We start from the raw sequence: 19,474 nt of genomic DNA, 5'->3' as shown, positions 1-19,474 counted from the left end.
GTGCTCTGTTTCTCTCTGTCAAAAATCAAAAAACATTAAAAAAAAAAAAAAGAAAGAAACTGAAGATCTAAATAAATGGAGAGACATCCCATGTGCATGGATTGGAGGGCTTAATATTCTTAAGTATGTCAATCTGCCCCATATTGATCTATAGATTCAGTGCAATCCCAATAAAGACTCAGGCAGAATTTTTTTTTTTTTGGTAGAAAATGACAAGCTCATTCTAAAATTTATATGAAAATGCAAAGGACCTAGAAGAGCCAAAAAAGTTTCAGAAAGAATATGAAGTTGAAGGATTTAAACTATCTGATTTCAACACTTATAAAGCTACAGTATAAAGACAGTGGGGATAAAATTAGACCTATAAATCAATGAAACAAACTAGAGTTCAGAAATAGACCCACACATATATGATCAATTGGTTTCTGAATAAACATACCAAGTTAATTCAATTCAGTAAGAATAATCTTTTCAACAAATGTGTTGAAAATGTATTGGTAATATTGTATAGCCATATTTTGAGAAATTAAGCTTAACCTTACGCCAGTGAAATGGACCACTGACCCAAAAATGTAAGGCTAATTATAAAGTATTAAACTTATTTTAATTATAAAAAGTGTAAATTATAAAACTTAATTATGAAATTTGTAGAAGAAAACAAGAAAAGATCTCGGGGACCCAGGTTTCACAAATATTTCTTACTTTTTTTAAAAGTTTTTTTTTATGGTTGTTTTTATTTTTGAGAGAGACAGAGCATGAACAGGGGAGGGACAGAGAGAGAGGGGGACACAGAATCCAAAGCAGGCTCCAGGCTCTGAGCTGTCAGCACAGAGCCCTATGCGGGGCTTGAACTCACAAACCATGAGATCATGACCTGAGCCAAAGTCAGATGCTTAACCTAACACTCAACTGACTGAGCCACCCAGGTGCCCCTCACAAATATTTCTTAAATACAACACTAAAAACACCAACGATAAAATATCAATAAATTGTATGTCATTAAAACATAAAAACATTTGTTCTTCAAAACATACGGTCATACAAATGAAAAGGAAAGCCACAGACTAGGGGAGAATATTTGCAAAAAATGTACTGACCAAGAACTGTAATTAGAATATATACAGGGGACACCTGGGTGGCTCAGTCAGTTGGGTGTCCAACTTTTGATTTTGCTCATGTCATGATCTCACAGGTTCATGGGTTTGAGTCCCATGTTGGACTAGCTCTGCACTGTCAGTGCAGAGCGTGCTTGGGATCCTCTCTCTCCCTCTCTCTGCCCCTCCCCTCTGCTTCTTCTCTCTCAAAATAAACTAAAAAAAAAAAAAAAAAAAAAAGAATATATACAGAACTCTTACAATTCAATAGGAAGACAACCCAATAAGAAAGTAGACCAAAAAACTAAATAGACATTAAACTAAAGAAGACACACAGATGGCAAATAAGCTGATGCAAAGATCACCAGTCCTTAGGGAAATGAAAATTAAAAGCACAATGAGCTACTGCTACATACCTATTAAAAAGACTGATTAGAGGCCCCTGGGTGACTCAGTCAGTTGAGCACCTGACTTCAGCTCAGGTCACGATCTCACGGTTCATGGGTTTGAGTCCTGTGTCAGACTCTGCTATTAGCACAGAGCCTGTTTTGGATCCTCTGTCCCCCCCTCTCTCTGCTCCTCCCCCACTCATTCTCTCTCCCTCCCTCTCTCTCTCAAAAGTAAACATTAAAAAAAAAAAAAAAGGACTGACTATACCTAAGTGGTGGAAGGATGTGGAGCAACTGGAACTCTCCTACACTGCTGGCAGGGAAATGGCAGGGTCACTTTAGAAAACAGTTTGGCAATTCATTATTATTTTTTTCTTTTGAGAGAGAGACAGAGACAGAGAGAGACAGAGCAAGTGGAAGAGGGGCAGAGAGAGGGACAGAGAGAGAATCCCAAGTAGACTCCATGCTGCCAGCACAGAGCCCGATGTGGGGCTCGAACCCAGGAAGCTGTGAGATCATGACCTGAACTGAAACCAAGAGTCAGACAGACACTTAACCAAATGAGCCACCCAGGCTCCCCAGTATGGCAATGTCTTAAAAACTTAAACATACAGGGATGTCTGGCTGGCTCAGTTGTAAGAGGAGGAGACTCTTGATCTTGAGGTTGTGAGTTCAAGCTCCACATTGGGTATAGACATTACTAAAGAAAAAATAAACTTAAAAAAAAAAAAGCACTTTAAACATACATTTATCATATGACCCAGCCTATCCACTCATAGATATTTACCCCAAGGGAAAGAAAGCAGATGCCCATATAAAGACCTGCATAAGAATGTTTACAGCACATTTTAATAGCCCCCCAAACTGAAAGAAAAAAAACCCAAATGTCCATCAGTAGGGATAGGATATCCATACAATGAAATACCACTCAGCTAAGAAAAGGAATAAACTATGGATACATACAACAACAAAGATGGATTTCAAATTATCCTGTGTGAAAGAAGCCAGACCCCCCCCCCAAAAAAGTACCCATTGCATGATTCCATCTATTTATATAAAATTCTAGAGAATGCAAACTGATCTGTAATGACAGAAAGTAGATCAGTGGTTTCCTACAGACAAAAGGGAAAGGAGAGATAAATTTATTACCTAGATGCACAAGGAAACTTTGAGGGCATTGGACATCATTATCTTGCTAATGATGACAGTTTTATGGGTATATACGTATGTCAAGTGAATAGATTGCATACTTTAAATATGTACAGGTTAATGTGTGTCAATTACATACCTCAATAAAACTTAAGAAAAAGAAAGATGGGTTAAAATGTAAATATAGGTGTTAATGTTTTCTTTTACACCTGGTGGCTCATCCCACCTCAAAGGTCCCCCACGCTGGAGACCCCTGGTCTAGAAAATCCTGTCTGACTTGCATTGTGTAGACTGTGGCCTCTTCTGACATCCAGGGGACAGAGCTGGGAAAATCCTAGAAGATTAACTCTCTACTGGAGGTAACTTAAGATGAATACCAAAGTGTCAAGAGAAATACGATGTAAGCAAATCTATAAATACAAAACATGTGTTATGTGGATTTTGCATTAATTTTGCTCATAGAAATAATCACATGAAACTCTTAATAATAACTACTTGCGGGGCGCCTGGGTGGCGCAGTCGGTTGAGCATCCGACTTCAGCCAGGTCATGATCTCGCGGTCCGTGGGTTCGAGCCCCGCGTCGGGCTCTGGGCTGATGGCTCAGAGCCTGGAGCCTGTTTCCGATTCTGTGTCTCCCTCTCTCTCTCTGCCCCTCCCCTGTTCATGCTCTGTCTCTCTCTGTCCCAAAAATAAATAAACGTTGAAAAAAAAAATTAAAAAAAAAAAAAACTACTTGCGGAGAGGAAGTGGCCATTGGGAGTGGGTGGGCAGGAAAGCTTTCACTTTTAATTTTGCACCTTTCTCTAGTATTTGAATTTTCTTTTTTTCCTGGTATTTGAATTTTCTGCACTTAATATACATAGAATACTTTAAGATAATAATAACAGGGTTTACCTAGCTAACAAGGTTATTTGTCTCGGTTTTGTTTTGTTTTATTCTTTTTACAAGAAGCAATCTTATAAATATTATCTGAGAAGGAGCAAGAAAGGAAGGTAGAGAAGGAGAAAGGAGATAGAATACAAGCAAACAATGACAGAAAAGAAAGTGACCCGCAAAACAGAGGCCTGTCCAAAGGAGCGCCAAAGCCCCAATGACTATAATACTGGAGCCCTGGGGACAGAAAGAAAAAGCATGGTGACCACGTGAGGAAGAACAAAGTGTCCAAAGACACAAAGAAAATGAAACTAATTTTTTCTGAGAACTAAGTTTCTCGCCCACTTAAAAAATATCCAAAGAATGTACTGGCGAGGGTCATTTTATTTTGTTATATTCTCCCCCTCCTACACAAATATTATAGAAGCTGGTAAGGAATGGAATGGGTAGGTAAGAATGAACAACACTGTTGGAAGACGAAAGGACAGAACCTACGCGTGTTTTACTCCTTCTCTAGAGTGTTTCGATCTCATTGATAGGGCTCCTTTTCTCCAGGCACTACTGCCTACTCAGTGTGCTGGCACAGTTACTGGCCAGTCCTACGTTGGCACAGCCAAAGCACGTTTGCTAAAGAAACATGAGGTCATTTCTTTCAAGCAATTAATTGCACAAGAACATGTTTGCTTTCAAAACCAAATTCTGCCATTAAAAAAACAATTAGAGCTAATAAACGAGTTCAGCAAGGTTGCAGGATACAAGGTCTGTATACAAAAATCTGCTGTCTTTCTACACACCAGTAAGGAACAACCTGAAAAGAAAACGAAGGAAAAAAATTCCATTTATAATAGCATCAAAAATAATAAAATACTTAGGAATAAATTTAACAAAAGTATAAGACACACTGATGAAAGAAATTAAAGAAGATCTAAATAAATGGGAAGATATTCCATATTTGTGGATTGGAAGACTCAATATTATTAAAATGGCAGTAATACTCAAAGTTATCTACTGATTCAACACAATCACTATCAAAACCCCAGCTGTCATTTTTACAGAGGTTCACAAGCCATCCTAAAATTAATATGGAAATAGAAGAGACCCAAAATAGCCAAAATAATTTTGAAAAGAGCAAAGCTAGAAGACTCACACTTCCCAATTTCAATGCTGCAAGCTGTAGCAATCAAGAATTTGGGGTATTGGCATAAGGATATATAACTCATGGAATAAAACTGAGAATCCAGAAATAAACTCTTGTATCTACGGTCAACTGATTTTCAACAAGGGTGCCAACTGAATGGAGAAAGAACAGTCTTTTCAACAAATACTGCTTTTCAACAATTGGATACCCACATGCAGAAGAATGAAGCTAAACCCCTATCTCACACCATATTAAAAAAAACAACTCAGAATAAATCAAAGAGTTAAATGCAAGAGCCAAAAGAATAAATCTTTCAGAAGGAAACGAAGGGAAAAATATTCATGACCTTGGACTAGGAAGTGGTGTCTTATTTGACACCAAAAGCATAGGAAACAATAGGAAAATGTTAGATAAATTAGACTTCATCAAAATTTAAAACTTGTGCATCAAAGGCCACTATCAAGAAAGTGAAAACAAAAACCACAGAATGGGAAAAAATATCTGCAAATCACATACCTGGTGAGGGTCTAGTATCTAGAATATATACATTTTTTTTTTTAACGTTTATTCATTTTTGAGAGACAGAGCGCAAGCAGAAGGAAGGGTACCAAGAGAGAGGGAGACACAGAATCTGAAGCAGGCTCCAGGCTTCGAGCTGTCAGCACAGAGCCTGACACGGGGCTCGAACCCACAAACCCTGAGATCAAGACCTGAGCCGAAGTCGGATGCTCAAACGACTCCCCAGGCCTCCCCAGGGGAGTCCCCTGACTCTCCTAGGCCACCCAGGCTCCCCAGGTATCTAGAGTATATAAAGAACTCCTGCAACCCAACAAAAAAAGACCAACAACCCAATCAAAACATGGGCTAAGCTTGAACAGATGTTTCCCCAAAGAAGACATACAAATAGCCAATGAATATATGAACAGATGCTGAAAATCCTTAGTCATTAGAGAAATGCAAATCCAAACCACAAGATACCACTTAACACCCACTAGTTTTGGCTATTAAAAGATGGACAGTAACAAATGTTGGCAAGGGTGTGAAGAAACTGGAACCCTCCTACATTGTTGGTGGGAATGCAAAATGATGCAGCCACTTGAGAAAATAGTTTGGCAAGCCTTCAAAAAGTTAAACATATAGTCAACATATGAACCAGCAATTCCACTCTTAAGTGTACACCCAAGAGAACTGAAAACACATGTCCCCATAAACATATGCGTGCAAATGTTTATCGTAGCATTATTCACAATAGTAAAAAAGTGGAAACAAAGCAAGTGTCCACCAACAGATGAATGGATAAAATACGGCACATCCATACAATGGAATATTATTCAGCCATAAAAAAGAATAAAGTACTAATACATGCTACAACATGCATGAACCTTGCAAATATTATGCTAAATGAAAGAAACCAGATACAAAAGGTCACACATTATATCATTACATTTATATGAAATGTCCAGAATAAGCAAGTTCATGGAGACAGAATGTAGATTAAGGGCTGCCAGGGGCTGGGAGGAGTGAGGGGGTGGGAAGTGACCACTGATGGGTATGAGGTTTTTTTCCGGGGTGATGAAAATGTTCTGGAATTAGTGGTGATGGTTGAGCAACTCTATGAATCATATTGAATCATACACTTTAGAAGAGTGAATTACATGGTATGTGAATTACATCTAAACAACACAAATTCTGTCCCAGTCTTGATAAATATTAACAACACTTCACTGTGCCTGCAACAGCCCCCACCATCCTCTGAGATCTGGCTTCAAACATCCAGTCTTATCTCCTAATCTACCTCTTTAAGGGAGCCCTACTCTCCCTTCCTCCTCGTCTTTGTTCTCAGTGCTCCCTCCTTCCCTTGCATCTCTCCACACCCAAATCCGACCCGCAGGGCTGCAAGTCACTGGTGCTATATAGCATCTACAGTGGAATATAGTCTGCAGATGGGTTCACAGTGGGGGTTTGGGGGGTTTTGTCTTTTAACTGAATTCATTACCGAGAGATTTCACATACGTATTCTGACTTCAGCAGGTTATACTGGCTGCTGACCCAACAGCCATGCTCCCCGTCATCCCTGGTATTGTTTGGGTGTCTGCTCAAGGAAAGCGGGTCCACCCCAGCAGATGAATCATGTCAACCTGCTTATCTTTACAGGGACTGGCCTGGGGTGGCTATTGAGTCGGTCAGGGCTCTGAGCTACAGGCAACAGAAAAAAAGCTCTGGGTGTTTAAATAGAAAGCAGTTTGTTACGTGTTAGAAGCCAATTGATGGTAAAGTTAATGAAGCTTAAGCTCTGAGGTCCTCACTGGCATGGCCCCCTGTGAATGTTCTAGGTTAGGGAAGAAAGACAGGCTACAACCAATGGCCATTTCTACATGAACATTTCTAGATCTAAAGAGATCTAGAAGAAATGGATCTAAACCTCCCAAGGTCCAGTATTTGGTATGACTTCTCTACTCACTCTAAATAAATGTCCTCTTTCATACTTATTTTTCCATGTTGATGAATTAGATGATCTAGATGTTATAATTACAGACAAGGATTTAAAGCAACTGTTATAGCTATGCTCAGAGTAGTAAATGATAATATGCTCATATTGAATGAACATGTAAGAAATCCCAGTAGAGAAATACAAACTATAAAAAAATCATACAGAACTAAATGGAAATTCCAAACTAAAAATTCAAATATTAGAAAGGAGGCTGGAAAAGTGAGTCTCTAGGATTGTACCCTGGAGGGGGAGGGAGGATCAGGAGGCTAAAAATTCTTCAAACATAGTCATGCTGTTCAAATGGTATCAGACAGTCAGAAAACATGGCAAATGTCCTCTAAAGGCTGTGACCCAGTTCTGTCTAATGAAACAAAATGGAAGGTGTCCTGGTAAAACGAGAGAAAAATAAGAGAAAGGATGACCTCTTCTCCTCCACTCTTCTTTCTGCCTTGAACTGCTGTATCATGAGAACATGATGATGCTTGGAGCTATGGCAGCCATTTTGCAACCTTGAGGAGATGTAGTGAGAAGGGTAACACAGAAGCTAAAGCTGGAGCCCTGATACTGCAGATCTGCTAAGCATACCATGGAACCCCTCACATCTGGATTTATTGTCATGTGAGACAATAAACTTTTCTTAATTGGGTATTTGCCACTTACAGTCAAAGTTAAACTGACTAAAACACAGCTTCTCTTGAAAATGGAGAGATCTGGGGGCATTTAGGTGGCTTAGTCAGTTAAGTGTCAACTCTGGATTTCGGCTCAGGTCATGATCTCATGGTTCATGAGATTGGGTAGTGTTGGGCTGTCAGGCAGGGCTCTGAGCCGACAGCATGGAACCTGCTTGGGATTCTTTCTCTCCTCTCTCTCTGCCCCTCCCCCTGTGCTTGCACATACACACTCTCTCTCTCAAAATAAATAAATAAACTTAAAAAAAAAAAAGGAGAGATGTGTGAATACCAGACCTACTAACCTCTTAGGGCAGGAACTCTCTAGTCACTCACTCACTTGGCCCCCACAGACAAGTGAGTTTGCCATCCCTGCCTTATGTATCTTTTGAGAGATGATTCAACTGCCTTCTTTCTTACAAAGCACTTCCTGTTTCCAGCCTCCCTGCACCCCAACCCCACCTAGCTAGAAGTAATCTTCCTCTCCTTGGAATTCCCACAGTTTTGTGGTTGTGTCTATCTCCTGTTGTAATTGTGCATTTCATCTCCTCCCACTTGGCTGTCAGCCTTCTGAGGGCAGGAACCACACATTATTCACCCTTGTATCTTCCTCTGCCATCTAGCGAAGTACTGAACAGAGGAGACACTCAATGTATGTCTTCTAAATAAATGCATAAACACCCCTTGCAGTGAAAAATGTCAGTGTTCTGAAATATCCTAGTCTTTGAGCTCACCAAGGAGCTTTTTACCAGGTGATGTGTGCTGCTTCTCAATGTAGGAAAGCAATATCCACCATACTCCAAAACTCCAGTGACCCCTGGACCTGAACCCTGCTCAGCCCTCAGCCCCAGTCATCCAGGGCACACCTGTAACAGTCCACTCTGAGGCCTGGGCCGGCCTCAGCTCTCCCTTTACTCAGGACAGTAAGACCTTCCCTAGGGTTGTCTGTGAAAAACAGCCAGTCACCACAAACTCCAGCAAGGGATGGAAATTTACACACATGCAAATCTCCCCATTTTACTAAAGAGAAAGGCCAGGCAACCTGAAAACACATACTTCGATCACAGTTCCAAATTGGAGGGAAGGCAGCTCGCAGGTTCTGCCCTAGAGGGCTGTGTCCTACAGAGGACAAGGACACTCAGAGCACCTCAAGTTGCTAACAAATCCTGAGGAGCACGACTTCCTTTTATACCCATTCTGGATCTAATTTAACCTTACACATGCTTCTTGAACTGGCGGTTGATTTTTAGTTCCAGCTTTTGGTAGATTCTCTGCTGACACCTATTTTTTATTTTATTTTATTTTATTTTATTTTATTTTATTTTATTTTATTTTATTTATTTTATTTTATTTTATTTTATTTACTTATTTATTTATAGTTATGGTAAAAGTCACGTAACATAAAAATTTCCCCTTAGCCATTTTGAAGTGCACAGTTCAGCAGTGTTAAGTACCCTCACACTGTTGTGCAACCATCACCACTGTCCATTTCCTGGACTTTTTCATCCTCCCAAACTGAAACTCTGTCCCCATTACACACTAACTTTCCACTGCCCCTTCTCCTGGGTCCTGGCAACCACCATTCCATGCTCTGTCTCTACGAACTTGATGCCTGTAGGTACTCCACATACGTGGCCCATACAGTGCTTGTCCTTTTGTGCCTGGCTTATTCACTCAGCATAATGTCCTCACAGTTCACCCATGTTGTAGCCTGTGTCAGAGATTTCCCTCCTTTTGAATGCTGAATAGTATTCCATTGCATGTATATACCACATTTTATCCACTCATCCGTCATTGACACCTGGGTTACTTCCACCTTCTGGCTATTTGTGAATAATGCTACTATGAACCTGGGTGTGCAAATACCCGTTTAAGTCCCTGCTTTCAATTCTTTTGTGGACCTGGACTTTGACCTTCCCCAAATCAGTCAAGATCCCAACCTTGGCATGGAATCCTCTAGGCCAGTCTCTATCCCAATGGGAAAGAAAGAGAAGCCCAGGCTGGGCTCTCAAGTGATACCATGAGAAACTCTCTGGAGCCAGAGGTGAACTGGCTGGGAACTTCAGAGCAGGATCCTGGCCCCTCCTGATGGGGATGATAAGACAAGTGAATCAGGGACGATGGAACAAGAAGCAAAAAAGAGTGGGATGTCCCCTCTGCTCTGCGGGAGGAAACACATACCACTGCATGGAGGAGAGGAGCAAGACAAGGAAGGCCTCTGTTCCCCCAAAGGGCAGGCATGCCGCAGAGGAGGCCCCAGAGGTTCAAAAAAGGGCAGCTCAGGCTGCAGGGGCAGAGGTTATGAAAAGGGTGGGGATGCCCAGACTGGTGCTATTCAGAAGACCTCAGTTACAAGGGTCCCGGCATGGGGATGGGGAATGGGGGAGGAGGGGAGGGGATGCGGGAGTCTGGAATGCTCTCATTTGACAGATGGGCCCCAGCTCAGTCAACTCCTTAAGTACAAGAGGCACAAAAGCAGAAATCCAAAGGGCCAGTGGGGCAGGGGCTTAATGCTGCATGGTGGGTCTATAACTTTGGTCTTTAGGGTTAGGTGCTTTCAAATTTTAGTGGGAGGGTGGGCAGATTACAGCTGTGGGCAAAAGCAGGCTCCGGACACCTGTGAATCCCTCTCCCTGTCTGCCGTAAGCACCTTTCAACTGGCTACATGATAGCTTTTGGTGCCCAAGTGTCTAGGTTCAGGTACCAAATGATGACAGCGTGGGAAGGGTATAGCCACTAAAGGGAAAACTGATTGCTCTGTGGAACTCTGAACATCTTCAGGTATAGAGATGACCTAAAGCACCTTTTCAATGTCAGGACGAAGGTACAGACTTAGGGCTCTCATTTTTGCCTGGATCAAACTTAGGGGCTCTGCTGATACCCAAGGAGCCAAGGGGGACTACTGGTGGAGGCACAGCTTCAAGGCCCTCCCCCTTGGTGACTTCAACACAAGGAGCTTCCCTGATTAGATGCAGATGTTCCTGAAACCCTCCCAAGCAAACTGGGGCCCGCAGGAAGAACTCAGAGGCAAGCTGTCCCTTTAAGTCCAGAAAACTCATGTTCCAGATTGTTCTGGGATCCCAAGAGTCTGTGAGGTCAGCCTGGACTTGGCCACAGTGACATATGGGTCTGAAGCCAGATCAAGGTGCCAAGGAGCCTGTTGGCTCAGCTTTTTACTAATGCTGGAGCCAGAGCCAAAGATGGCCCGATGTCTCCATGTCCCAGTGATGCAATGTCCCCACCAGCACCTCTCCCACATGCCATGCTCCAGGGCTGCGGAGAGCTGTGTATTATATAGGCTCTCGAGCTTGGGTACTAAGGGCAAAAGTCTCCACTCTGCTCCCTAGTACTGACCAGACTGATGGAAGAGCCCATTCACACTGAGATCCCACAGGAGGCCAAAGGCTCTTGAAGAAGTTTCTGGAGGCCATGTCAGCAGCTAGCAGGAGAAAAAAAGCAGGTTAGCTGGGTCATTCCTATAATAATAGTAATAAACCTTTATTATTCCATACCAAATAAATTCCATTTAACCCTCGCAAGTCCACGTGGCAGAACGACATTGCCATTTTTGACATTTTACAGATGAGAAAAATCAAGCTCAGAGGGGTCAAGCAACTTCCCCAGGGTCACACAGCTAGTAAGTAGCAAAGCCAGAATTCAATCCCAGGCCAATGTGACTTGAAATCTCCTACTCTGTCCACCTCCCTGTATAAGAGTATCGGTCCTTCTGGCCCTTACTCCCTGTGGTCACGGCCATGCCCCCTCCAGGGCAGGGGCCAGTGTAGAGGAGAGAGAGAGTTCAAAAGCACTCAGTACACTCAGCTGGACAATGACAAGATGGCTACTCTCCATGATCCTCGTGTCATTTCCGGGTCACTGCCTTAACTTACAGTCATCTTGGACCACTGGCTCTGGGAGGGACTTGGTACGGAATACAGATCCTCGAATAACCGAGTGGGGAGTGCAGGTCACCCACCTGACTCGAACTCACTGGGATCCTTACTTGAACGCTCCTTGAGTCTGAGGATCATAATCTGGGGATATTGAATCTGGAGAGAACATGACATGGAGAAATGCAGGGGGACAGCACCTTCCCCACCAGGGCCATCCTGCTCAGGGCCATCCTGGCCACAGATGGGGCCAGGCCTTAGAGGTGGGGCAGTGCCTTGGTGGCCCTGTTCCTGCCCATGGTCGGCCCTGCTGCATATTATACCATCCTTCTGAAAGTGCAGAGAAGAGCCTGCTGTGGTGGACGTGCCGGGCACGTTCCCTCTTCAGGCCTAAAGCTCTCATCCCCAGGGGCTGGGGGCTGGGGTTGTTGCTTGCTGAGAGTCCTGAGCTGAGTTCCTCTCTGGGCATTGAACTTGCAGGGCGAGAGTGCCTCAAAGTCACACCCCCTCTCCAAGTGTAGCCTTAGTCTGATAACTGGCCAATACCAGTCCAAAGGCCTGGACCTCTTGCCTCAACTGGGACAACTTTAAAGGGTCACCCCACTTTCAAAGCCCCCCGAAGAACTGACTGTGGGCTCCGAAATTTTCTCTGCCTGGCTGCTCTCCCTCAGAGGTGTGGCTCTTGGGAGGGATCCCCAGAGAAGCTCAGGGGAACCCTGTCTCAGAGTCGTCTTCCCAGGGATCTGACCAGAACTCTGCCTCCCTCTTCCTCTCATAGCTTCTTGTAACTTTGTCATAGTTATCATTTCCCAACAAGAATATGCATTCATTGACAGCATATGTCACCTGCTTGACCAGCTTAGTAATTCATGAACACTAAAGCCAAAGCCCATTCACCCAGCTCCACTGCACACTCCACTGGGAGGAGGGAGGGTGGCAAGCGGCAGGACCTAGTCTCCATGGGAACTCAGTATGTCCTTCCCAAAGAAAACAGTTGAATGAGCAAGGTTGGAGAAATCTGCCTAGCTCACCCATCCCCTAGGTCTCAGATCAACCCCAGGTATACACAAGGGCCCCAGCAGCCCTGTGACCCTACTCACCTAGCTGCTTTTGATTGGACTTGGGGGGTGGGGGGGAGTTGTCACTTAACCCTTATTGGGCCAATAAGACTCTCCTTCCTGGGAATTGACTTGGCCATGGAGCCTGGGGAATACAGAGAAACTAAGGCCTGTCCTAGGATCCTAAGCCTTCCCCATCCTGATTCTAGCTTTTCTTGAGGCCCCACCCCTGGATCCCATGAACCACCCCTGCACCTTAGGAGAATCCCACTAGCAGCTCCAGGGAGCCCCCATGGATTTCTGCCTTCTTGCAACCATACTCCCCACTAGCAATGTGAAGTTCTGAAGTATGCTGAGCACCAACCATAGCCACATTCTGAGAATTTACTTGGGACACCATTTCCAAGATCCTTCTATCCCTATACTCTGTGGCAGGTACTCGTGCCATGCCTGGGAATGAATGAATATATAAATGCTACTTGTTACTAGAAGAAAATACGTTCCAAGTGGAAAGAAAACCGAAACCTCCAAAGTGAAATATCAGAGTCCATCATGATAAGGCCCATAGTGTGGCCACATGAGTGGCCACATGGTCACTGTGCTTGGCAGACGTCAGCTGCCCTGCTCCTCCTTCCCTCTCCGGAGACAAAGATGTTGGGCAGAGTCTCCCCCAGAAGGCTCCCAGGGCCAAGTGCACCCCTTTCATTTATCTGGCTTAAAGCCGTTGGGAGAGGGAGAGCTTTTGTTTCTCCTCCTGAAGATGGAGAACAAGAACCTCTGAGCTAACATCATCCCTTCTGGATGACATCCAGGCCTTGGGCAGAGTTGTGCTGTGACCATAAGGACAAGGCAGGTCACAGGAATTCCTCATTTAATCTTCACATGGGACAGTTGGTCCCAGTTTACAGAGTAAGAAACTGAGGCATAGAGCTGATACTAAATAACCCGCCCAAGGTCACAGGGGAGTAGTGGCAGAGTTGGAACTCACAGCTAGTGCCTGTCTGGCCTCAGGGCTGGGTCCTCTGTTCTATGGCCCCCTGCTGAGGTGACCAGGTGGGAGAAGAGATAGGGCAGGGCTCGCCCACTGCTCGAAGGCTGACTGATAGGGAAGGCACCCCATGCCGTGTCAGGGTCACACAAGGACCCTCTGTGGGCGACGTCTCAGATGGGTTCTTTGTGTCTCCCAATGCCTGATTGTGCATTCTGTCATATACTGTGCAAGGAGCAAAGAGAAACTGCACTGACAGGAGGCAGAGAATAATGGCCGCACTGTTCCCTGTTATTGGCCCTCCAGTCCCCACTGGGCCTGGGGGAGGGGCAAGGGCATCAGCCACACACTGGGGCCCCAGGAGCTGAGGGTGTCTTTTTCCTCTGGGGCAGGGAGGGAGGTGGAAAGGATCCCAGAGGGAAGAGGAGAGAGCAGGAGGGCCTTTTCTGGAAGGCAGCCAGTCTGCCCAGGCAGAGGAGTTCCTAGAACAATCCACCCAGCATGGTGGCTCTAATTTACAGCTGGGGTCCAGGCCCCAACTGGCAGGAACGGGACCAGCTGGAACTTGTGACCTACCCATCCCCAGGCAGGGATGGTCCTGGGTGGGTGCCAAGGCCGGCACCCTCATGCCTTGCATTCAGATGACAGCAGCTGGTTCCAGGGCTATCCCTGCTGGGTTCTGTCTTTCTCAGGGCAAAGGTTTCAAGCCCAGGGCAGAACGCATGTACCCCCAAGGCAAAATGTTGCAGTAGCAAGAAGGGAAGAAAGGAGAAGATAGAGCAGCTGCTCTAGACTTCTCCAGAAACCCTAAACTCCACAGAGAGAGCCAAATGTTCAAACACTGGGGCACACCTAGCTGTAAATTCATGATGGCCCTCACACCTCCACAGGCACTGCAAGGCTACTTGTGGGACCAGGGCCAGGACCTGTGACTTGGGAATACAGAGGAGCCTGGACACAATGGAAGCACCTGCAGGGTAGCAAGTAGTCAGGGAGAGGCCTTCTGGTGGCTCAGGCAACAACACCCAGTGAGGCCCACACTCTAGGGGGAATGGAGTGAGACCATGAGCTGGTCCCTGAACTCTGTGATGACTGTCATCATAGCTCTCCTCCCTCTTTTTGGCAGACTGGGACAGACCAAGCAGCACTCAAGGCCAGAAGAGCGAAGTGCCCACTCCCCCCCCCCCCCCCCCATGCAGCCCTGACTGGGCTGTTCGGCCAGCATGCTCCCGCCACCTAGTGGCAGGTCTGTGCTCCTCACCTGGAAGAGCCACTGGAGCAGGGGCACAGGGCAGTCGGGGGTGTGTAGGTAGAGGTTGCTCAGGAGGCCACTGCGCAGGAAGGAGAGCTGCTGGGCCAGTGGGCAGCTGCGGAGACAGAGGAGTGAAGTTAGGGGAGCACGCAGCCAGCCTGGCAGCCTCCCTCAACATGCCTGTCTCACGAAAGCTGCGGGGGATTTCCATATTTCAGCTTTACCAGATGCCAGAATCACATCAGTAACTGCTATGGACAAAAACGCTTGGAGCCCTTGATGCCAGGAGCTGTCAGAAGGAAAAACAACCCACACCATCACCAGAATCATTTGCTCTCCATGAACATCTCTGAGTGTTTTAAACATATGAATGGATGGTACATTTTGTCCTTTCCATTTGATGGAGGGGAAAACTGAGGTATTTACCAAGGTTGCAAAGAGGCTCTGTGTCGAGATGAGGAGTCACCTCTTAGCCAAGGGCCTGGGCTGCAATGGGCAGACAGAATTACCCTCGGGGCCCACGTGGGACCAGCGTCTGAGATCCAGTTACACAGAGCGTTTCTGACCTGTCTTGTGTTTTTCCGAAACAAAGGACACCTGAGAAGATGGGAAAATAACATAAGAGGCCCAAGATGGAGACATTCTGGGAAGGAAATAACAAACAAGGGTGTCACAAAAGATTCTCCAGGAACCACGTGAGTGAGGAGCAAAGTCAAGGTGGGGGGGGGGGGGGCGGGGATGGCACTCAGGCATACGGGACCCTGTGGGGCTACAGGAAGCTCTCAAAAATCAAACTGCCAGCATGGAGAGGAGCCTAGCTCTGAATACTCTGTGGCCCTGGTAGACCATCCAGACAAACAGGATCCCAGGTCCCTATAAAACGACTTGAACTATTTCACGTGGCCGTAGGGCCTCTGGTGGATGGTGCTTTCAGAGTCACTTCGGAGGGGCTGGCTGGGTTTCACCACCCTTCCTGGGTACCCCCAGGGAGGCTGGGTTTGGGGTAGGGTTCTCTGACCCTCTGCATTTTGTGAATGCTCCTTTGCTCTCTTGTTCTAGATGATGTCTCAAAGGCGATGAATATGGATTCCAGGAAATGAAAAAGTAACTTCATGTCTGTTCTCCTTTTTAATGGCCAGATCCATGCAAAGAACATTTCAGATAACTCTTTCAGTCAATTTCAGATGACTCTAGATAGAAATTTCATCGGTAAGCCCAACCTTCTTCTCCTTTTTAAAAAGGACATATTTTAATCTGCCAGGAACAGAATGCTCCAAAAGAAAGATTCTTGTCTGAGCCAAGTTGCTGTCTCTTTGAGTATGTCCAGGCAATTTACAAATTGTATATATTTTTTTCCAAAATATTTAAGTTCAGGGGAGAAAGTGGCTTTGTTCCTATGTCTGTGAAGCTGACCACTCTAAAATAGACCTTTATTTGTACATACAAACACGTGTACACCCCAGGGCTGCTGGCACACTCCGCTCTAATTCACGTGCTCGGTCACACAGACACTTTCATGGGCTGACCCCGCAATGCACGCATGGTTCAAGCACAGCACCCTGAACACAGACAATAACCAAGTGAACAATGCCTGGAAGACCTCACAGATTGACACGTCCTGGCCAGGAGCCATGTGGCAAGGAGGCTGGTACTCCGGAACTCTAAGGAGACTCTGGCTCTGGCATTCTGCTCAGGGGGCACCCCACCAGTTTCTCAGTAGGGGAATTGATTGTACAAGCCCCTGTTGGCTCAGATCATCACATTTCCAACTGCTGCTCTGAGGGAGAGATACCCTCTGGTTACAATGTCTCCTTTTTCAGCTCTGCCAGCCTCCCAGCAGCCCAGTATCTGCCAGAGAAAAGATCAGGCTGCCTTTGAGTTCGCTGTTGCCCAGTTAGGTTTAGCCTATAAGACAAGGAGCAAGAGATAGGCAGAAAGGGCATGATCCAGCTGTGCCTTGAAAGGAATGGCTTTCAAGGAATTCTGTGCTTAGAGCTATGTGAGAGGCAAGGAATCTCTTGTGTAAGCTGGATCACAAGCCTAGTGTGTGCACGCTCGGTGAAGGCAGTACTGCTTCACCTCGGTGAAACCATAAGCCCTCTCCCTTCAATGGCAGGGATAAGGCTGATTGTGCAGACACTGCCCTGGATCTGTGATCTGCGGCAGGAGGGGGAACCTGGAGGAAAAGGGTGGGGAAACTAGGTATATGTGCCCAAAGCTCATGCAGGTTACAGAATCAATTTTAAATTTATGAAAATACCCACTTCATGTCCGCAAGCCAAAAACGCTGACCCTGGGTCCAACTGGGTGCCTTTGCCTGCTACAAAGCCAATCCTAAATTGGAAGTTATCCTGAGACTGTCAGAGGACCTGGGAGTGAGAAGGGGAGGGACAGAGCCTCCTGGGCAGCACATGCCAAGCAGGCCTGGCTGGGTGAGAAGCCCCAGCTGTCAAGTCTGAGGATCCCTGTGACAGGTTCCCACCTGGGATAAGAAGTAGCCACAGCCAGAATACTGTCCAGCCACCTGTGGCAAGGCACAGGAACAGAAGGAAGTAAGGGGGGGGTGGGGAGGAGTTTGGTGGTGGTGGAAATTGAGGGGAGGGGATTAGCCGAAAAGGGGAATCACACAAAACAAAGGACCAGCTTGGGTCAGCACGCTGGGCTCCTGGGCAGAGTTGTGACCTTCTACTTGGACTGTGTGTTCCCGATAACGCCTGAGTACACATTCCTCTAGCCTCTATATCTTCATCCATTTTTTGGGCAGCAGTCCCAGAGGGCAAAGGATCTAAATGCGCTGGGAATCCCAAGTGATGGCAGAGGGATAAGTACCAAGTGTAGTTATTTACACAGCATCAGTTTCTGTGTCTTTGCCAAGTTCCTCAAATGCAAGTTTAAGTCAAATGCCTCAGGAGAACAGAAAGGAATAATGGGCAGAGCCTTCATCCTTGCTCTTCCTCTTTTTCTTTCTTTCCTTTGTTTAAAGATGAGTGAGCACCCTCCAAAGGCAGAAGTCCAGGGATCCCAGCAACCACCCAGCCGGCTGCTTCCCCTGGCTCTTTACTTTTGGGGGCAGCCGAAGCCAGTGAGGCAGCTCAGCCCCATCCATACTCCGTAACTGCTGGATTTATTTCACCCAGGCTACAACCCTGGCATGCCAGTGAGACAGGGAAACCAAAGGGACCCCATGAGGAAGAAAGGTGTTTTTCTCCTTTGCTTCTTATCCGGTTTCTATCCTTGCTAGGACCTACACCCCCACCTCACTTTACACAGGCCTTGTAATGCAAATAGCTTACGGCCTCCCCTTAAGGGACCAGGAGTTAATGATTCTCTAGAACAAATAACACCTAAGGAAGGACCAGGTGAGAACTGAGGAAGCTATCATATGCGTATTTCAGACCTCCGGAGCTAGACATCTGGCAACCAAGGCCCTTTGGCTCCAAGGAATAACACCTGGGCCCTCATCTTTGTTCTAACTGGTTCCTGGATGTTTGAGAGGACACATACATCAGACCACTGTCCTCAGTAAAAACCCCAGACCCTGAACAAAGACGAGACTCCTGCTCTTTTCCTTTTCCAGTCTTCCAGGTGCTCCGACCCTCTCTCTCTCTCTCTCTCTTCAATAAACTCTACTTTCACCTTCTGCTGGCTCATGTTTGATTTCCACCCTGCGTGAAGCCAAGGACCGTCTTGGCTGGTTCTGCGACCCACCCCTTCCTCCACCACCCCAGGTCCTTGGACCAAGCTTGCTGGCATCACCAGGAAGTGGAAGAGGTCCTGGCAAAACAAGAGGCCTCAGGGAGATCCACTGTACAAGCCCATTTACATCTACTGGGCTCAGACCCGGCCTCCTCCTCCTGCCTGTAGAAGTGTTCACGGAAGAAGGGCTCCCTGAGTATACACTGTGAACACCTCACAGGAACAATGGCAGACACACTCTGAGGACACTTCTGACACTCCTGCACACTTTGTGTGGGCCCAGGTAAGGCCACGAATAATTCAGCAGGCAATCTCCACCCTTCCCATGGAGTTTGCCCTGGCCTCTGAGCTGCATGTGGGCATAGGTCCCAATGCTTCTCCCCTTGGGGGGTGATCAGATTTCTTTTTGAACTGCTGTCAAGGGAGGGAAAGGTTCGGCCCCTGGTACCAACTTCTGCCATAAAGGCATGTGACTTTGGTTCCAAGAAACTGACCTCCGAGGTCATACATCCAGCTGGGTGATGACGAGACAGAATCGTCCAGGCCAGCTCCAATCCTGGGGCTGTGGGCTCCAGGAGATGGGCTCTTGTGCATAAACCTGTGTAGATGCAGCCCGGGAGAAAGGCCTGGAGCCCACACACTGAGGCTGCCCGCACTTGCCTGGCAATCTGTGCCAAGATTCCCCACTTCATACAGTGGGGAGGAAGATGATGTCCCTCTCCACAGAAGGATAAGGAAACGTGGATCTATTTTAAGAAGTGGCTTTTAAAAGTCGCATTCACTTTTT

The 19,474-nt window shown here is 46.2% G+C and overlaps 1 protein-coding gene across 7 annotated transcripts in view; it reads right to left on the bottom strand.

The window, feature by feature from the left end:
- The window catches only part of FAM178B (family with sequence similarity 178 member B), a 113,906-nt gene that overhangs the window by 59,256 nt on the left and 35,176 nt on the right, over positions 1-19,474 (bottom strand). For all 7 annotated transcript variants that reach the window (XM_047853407.1, XM_047853411.1, XM_047853414.1 and 4 more), the window contains exons 7-8: positions 15,001-15,106; positions 11,158-11,242 (exon numbers count right to left, since the gene is read on the bottom strand). In XM_047853407.1, the coding sequence (XP_047709363.1) occupies positions 11,158-11,242; positions 15,001-15,106 (191 nt within the window). The remainder of the gene's footprint in view (positions 1-11,157; positions 11,243-15,000; positions 15,107-19,474) is intronic.

This window comes from Prionailurus viverrinus, chromosome A3, assembly GCF_022837055.1.
Source record: "Prionailurus viverrinus isolate Anna chromosome A3, UM_Priviv_1.0, whole genome shotgun sequence".
NCBI lineage: Eukaryota > Metazoa > Chordata > Mammalia > Carnivora > Felidae > Prionailurus > Prionailurus viverrinus.
This window is presented reverse-complemented; position numbering and strand designations above follow the sequence as displayed.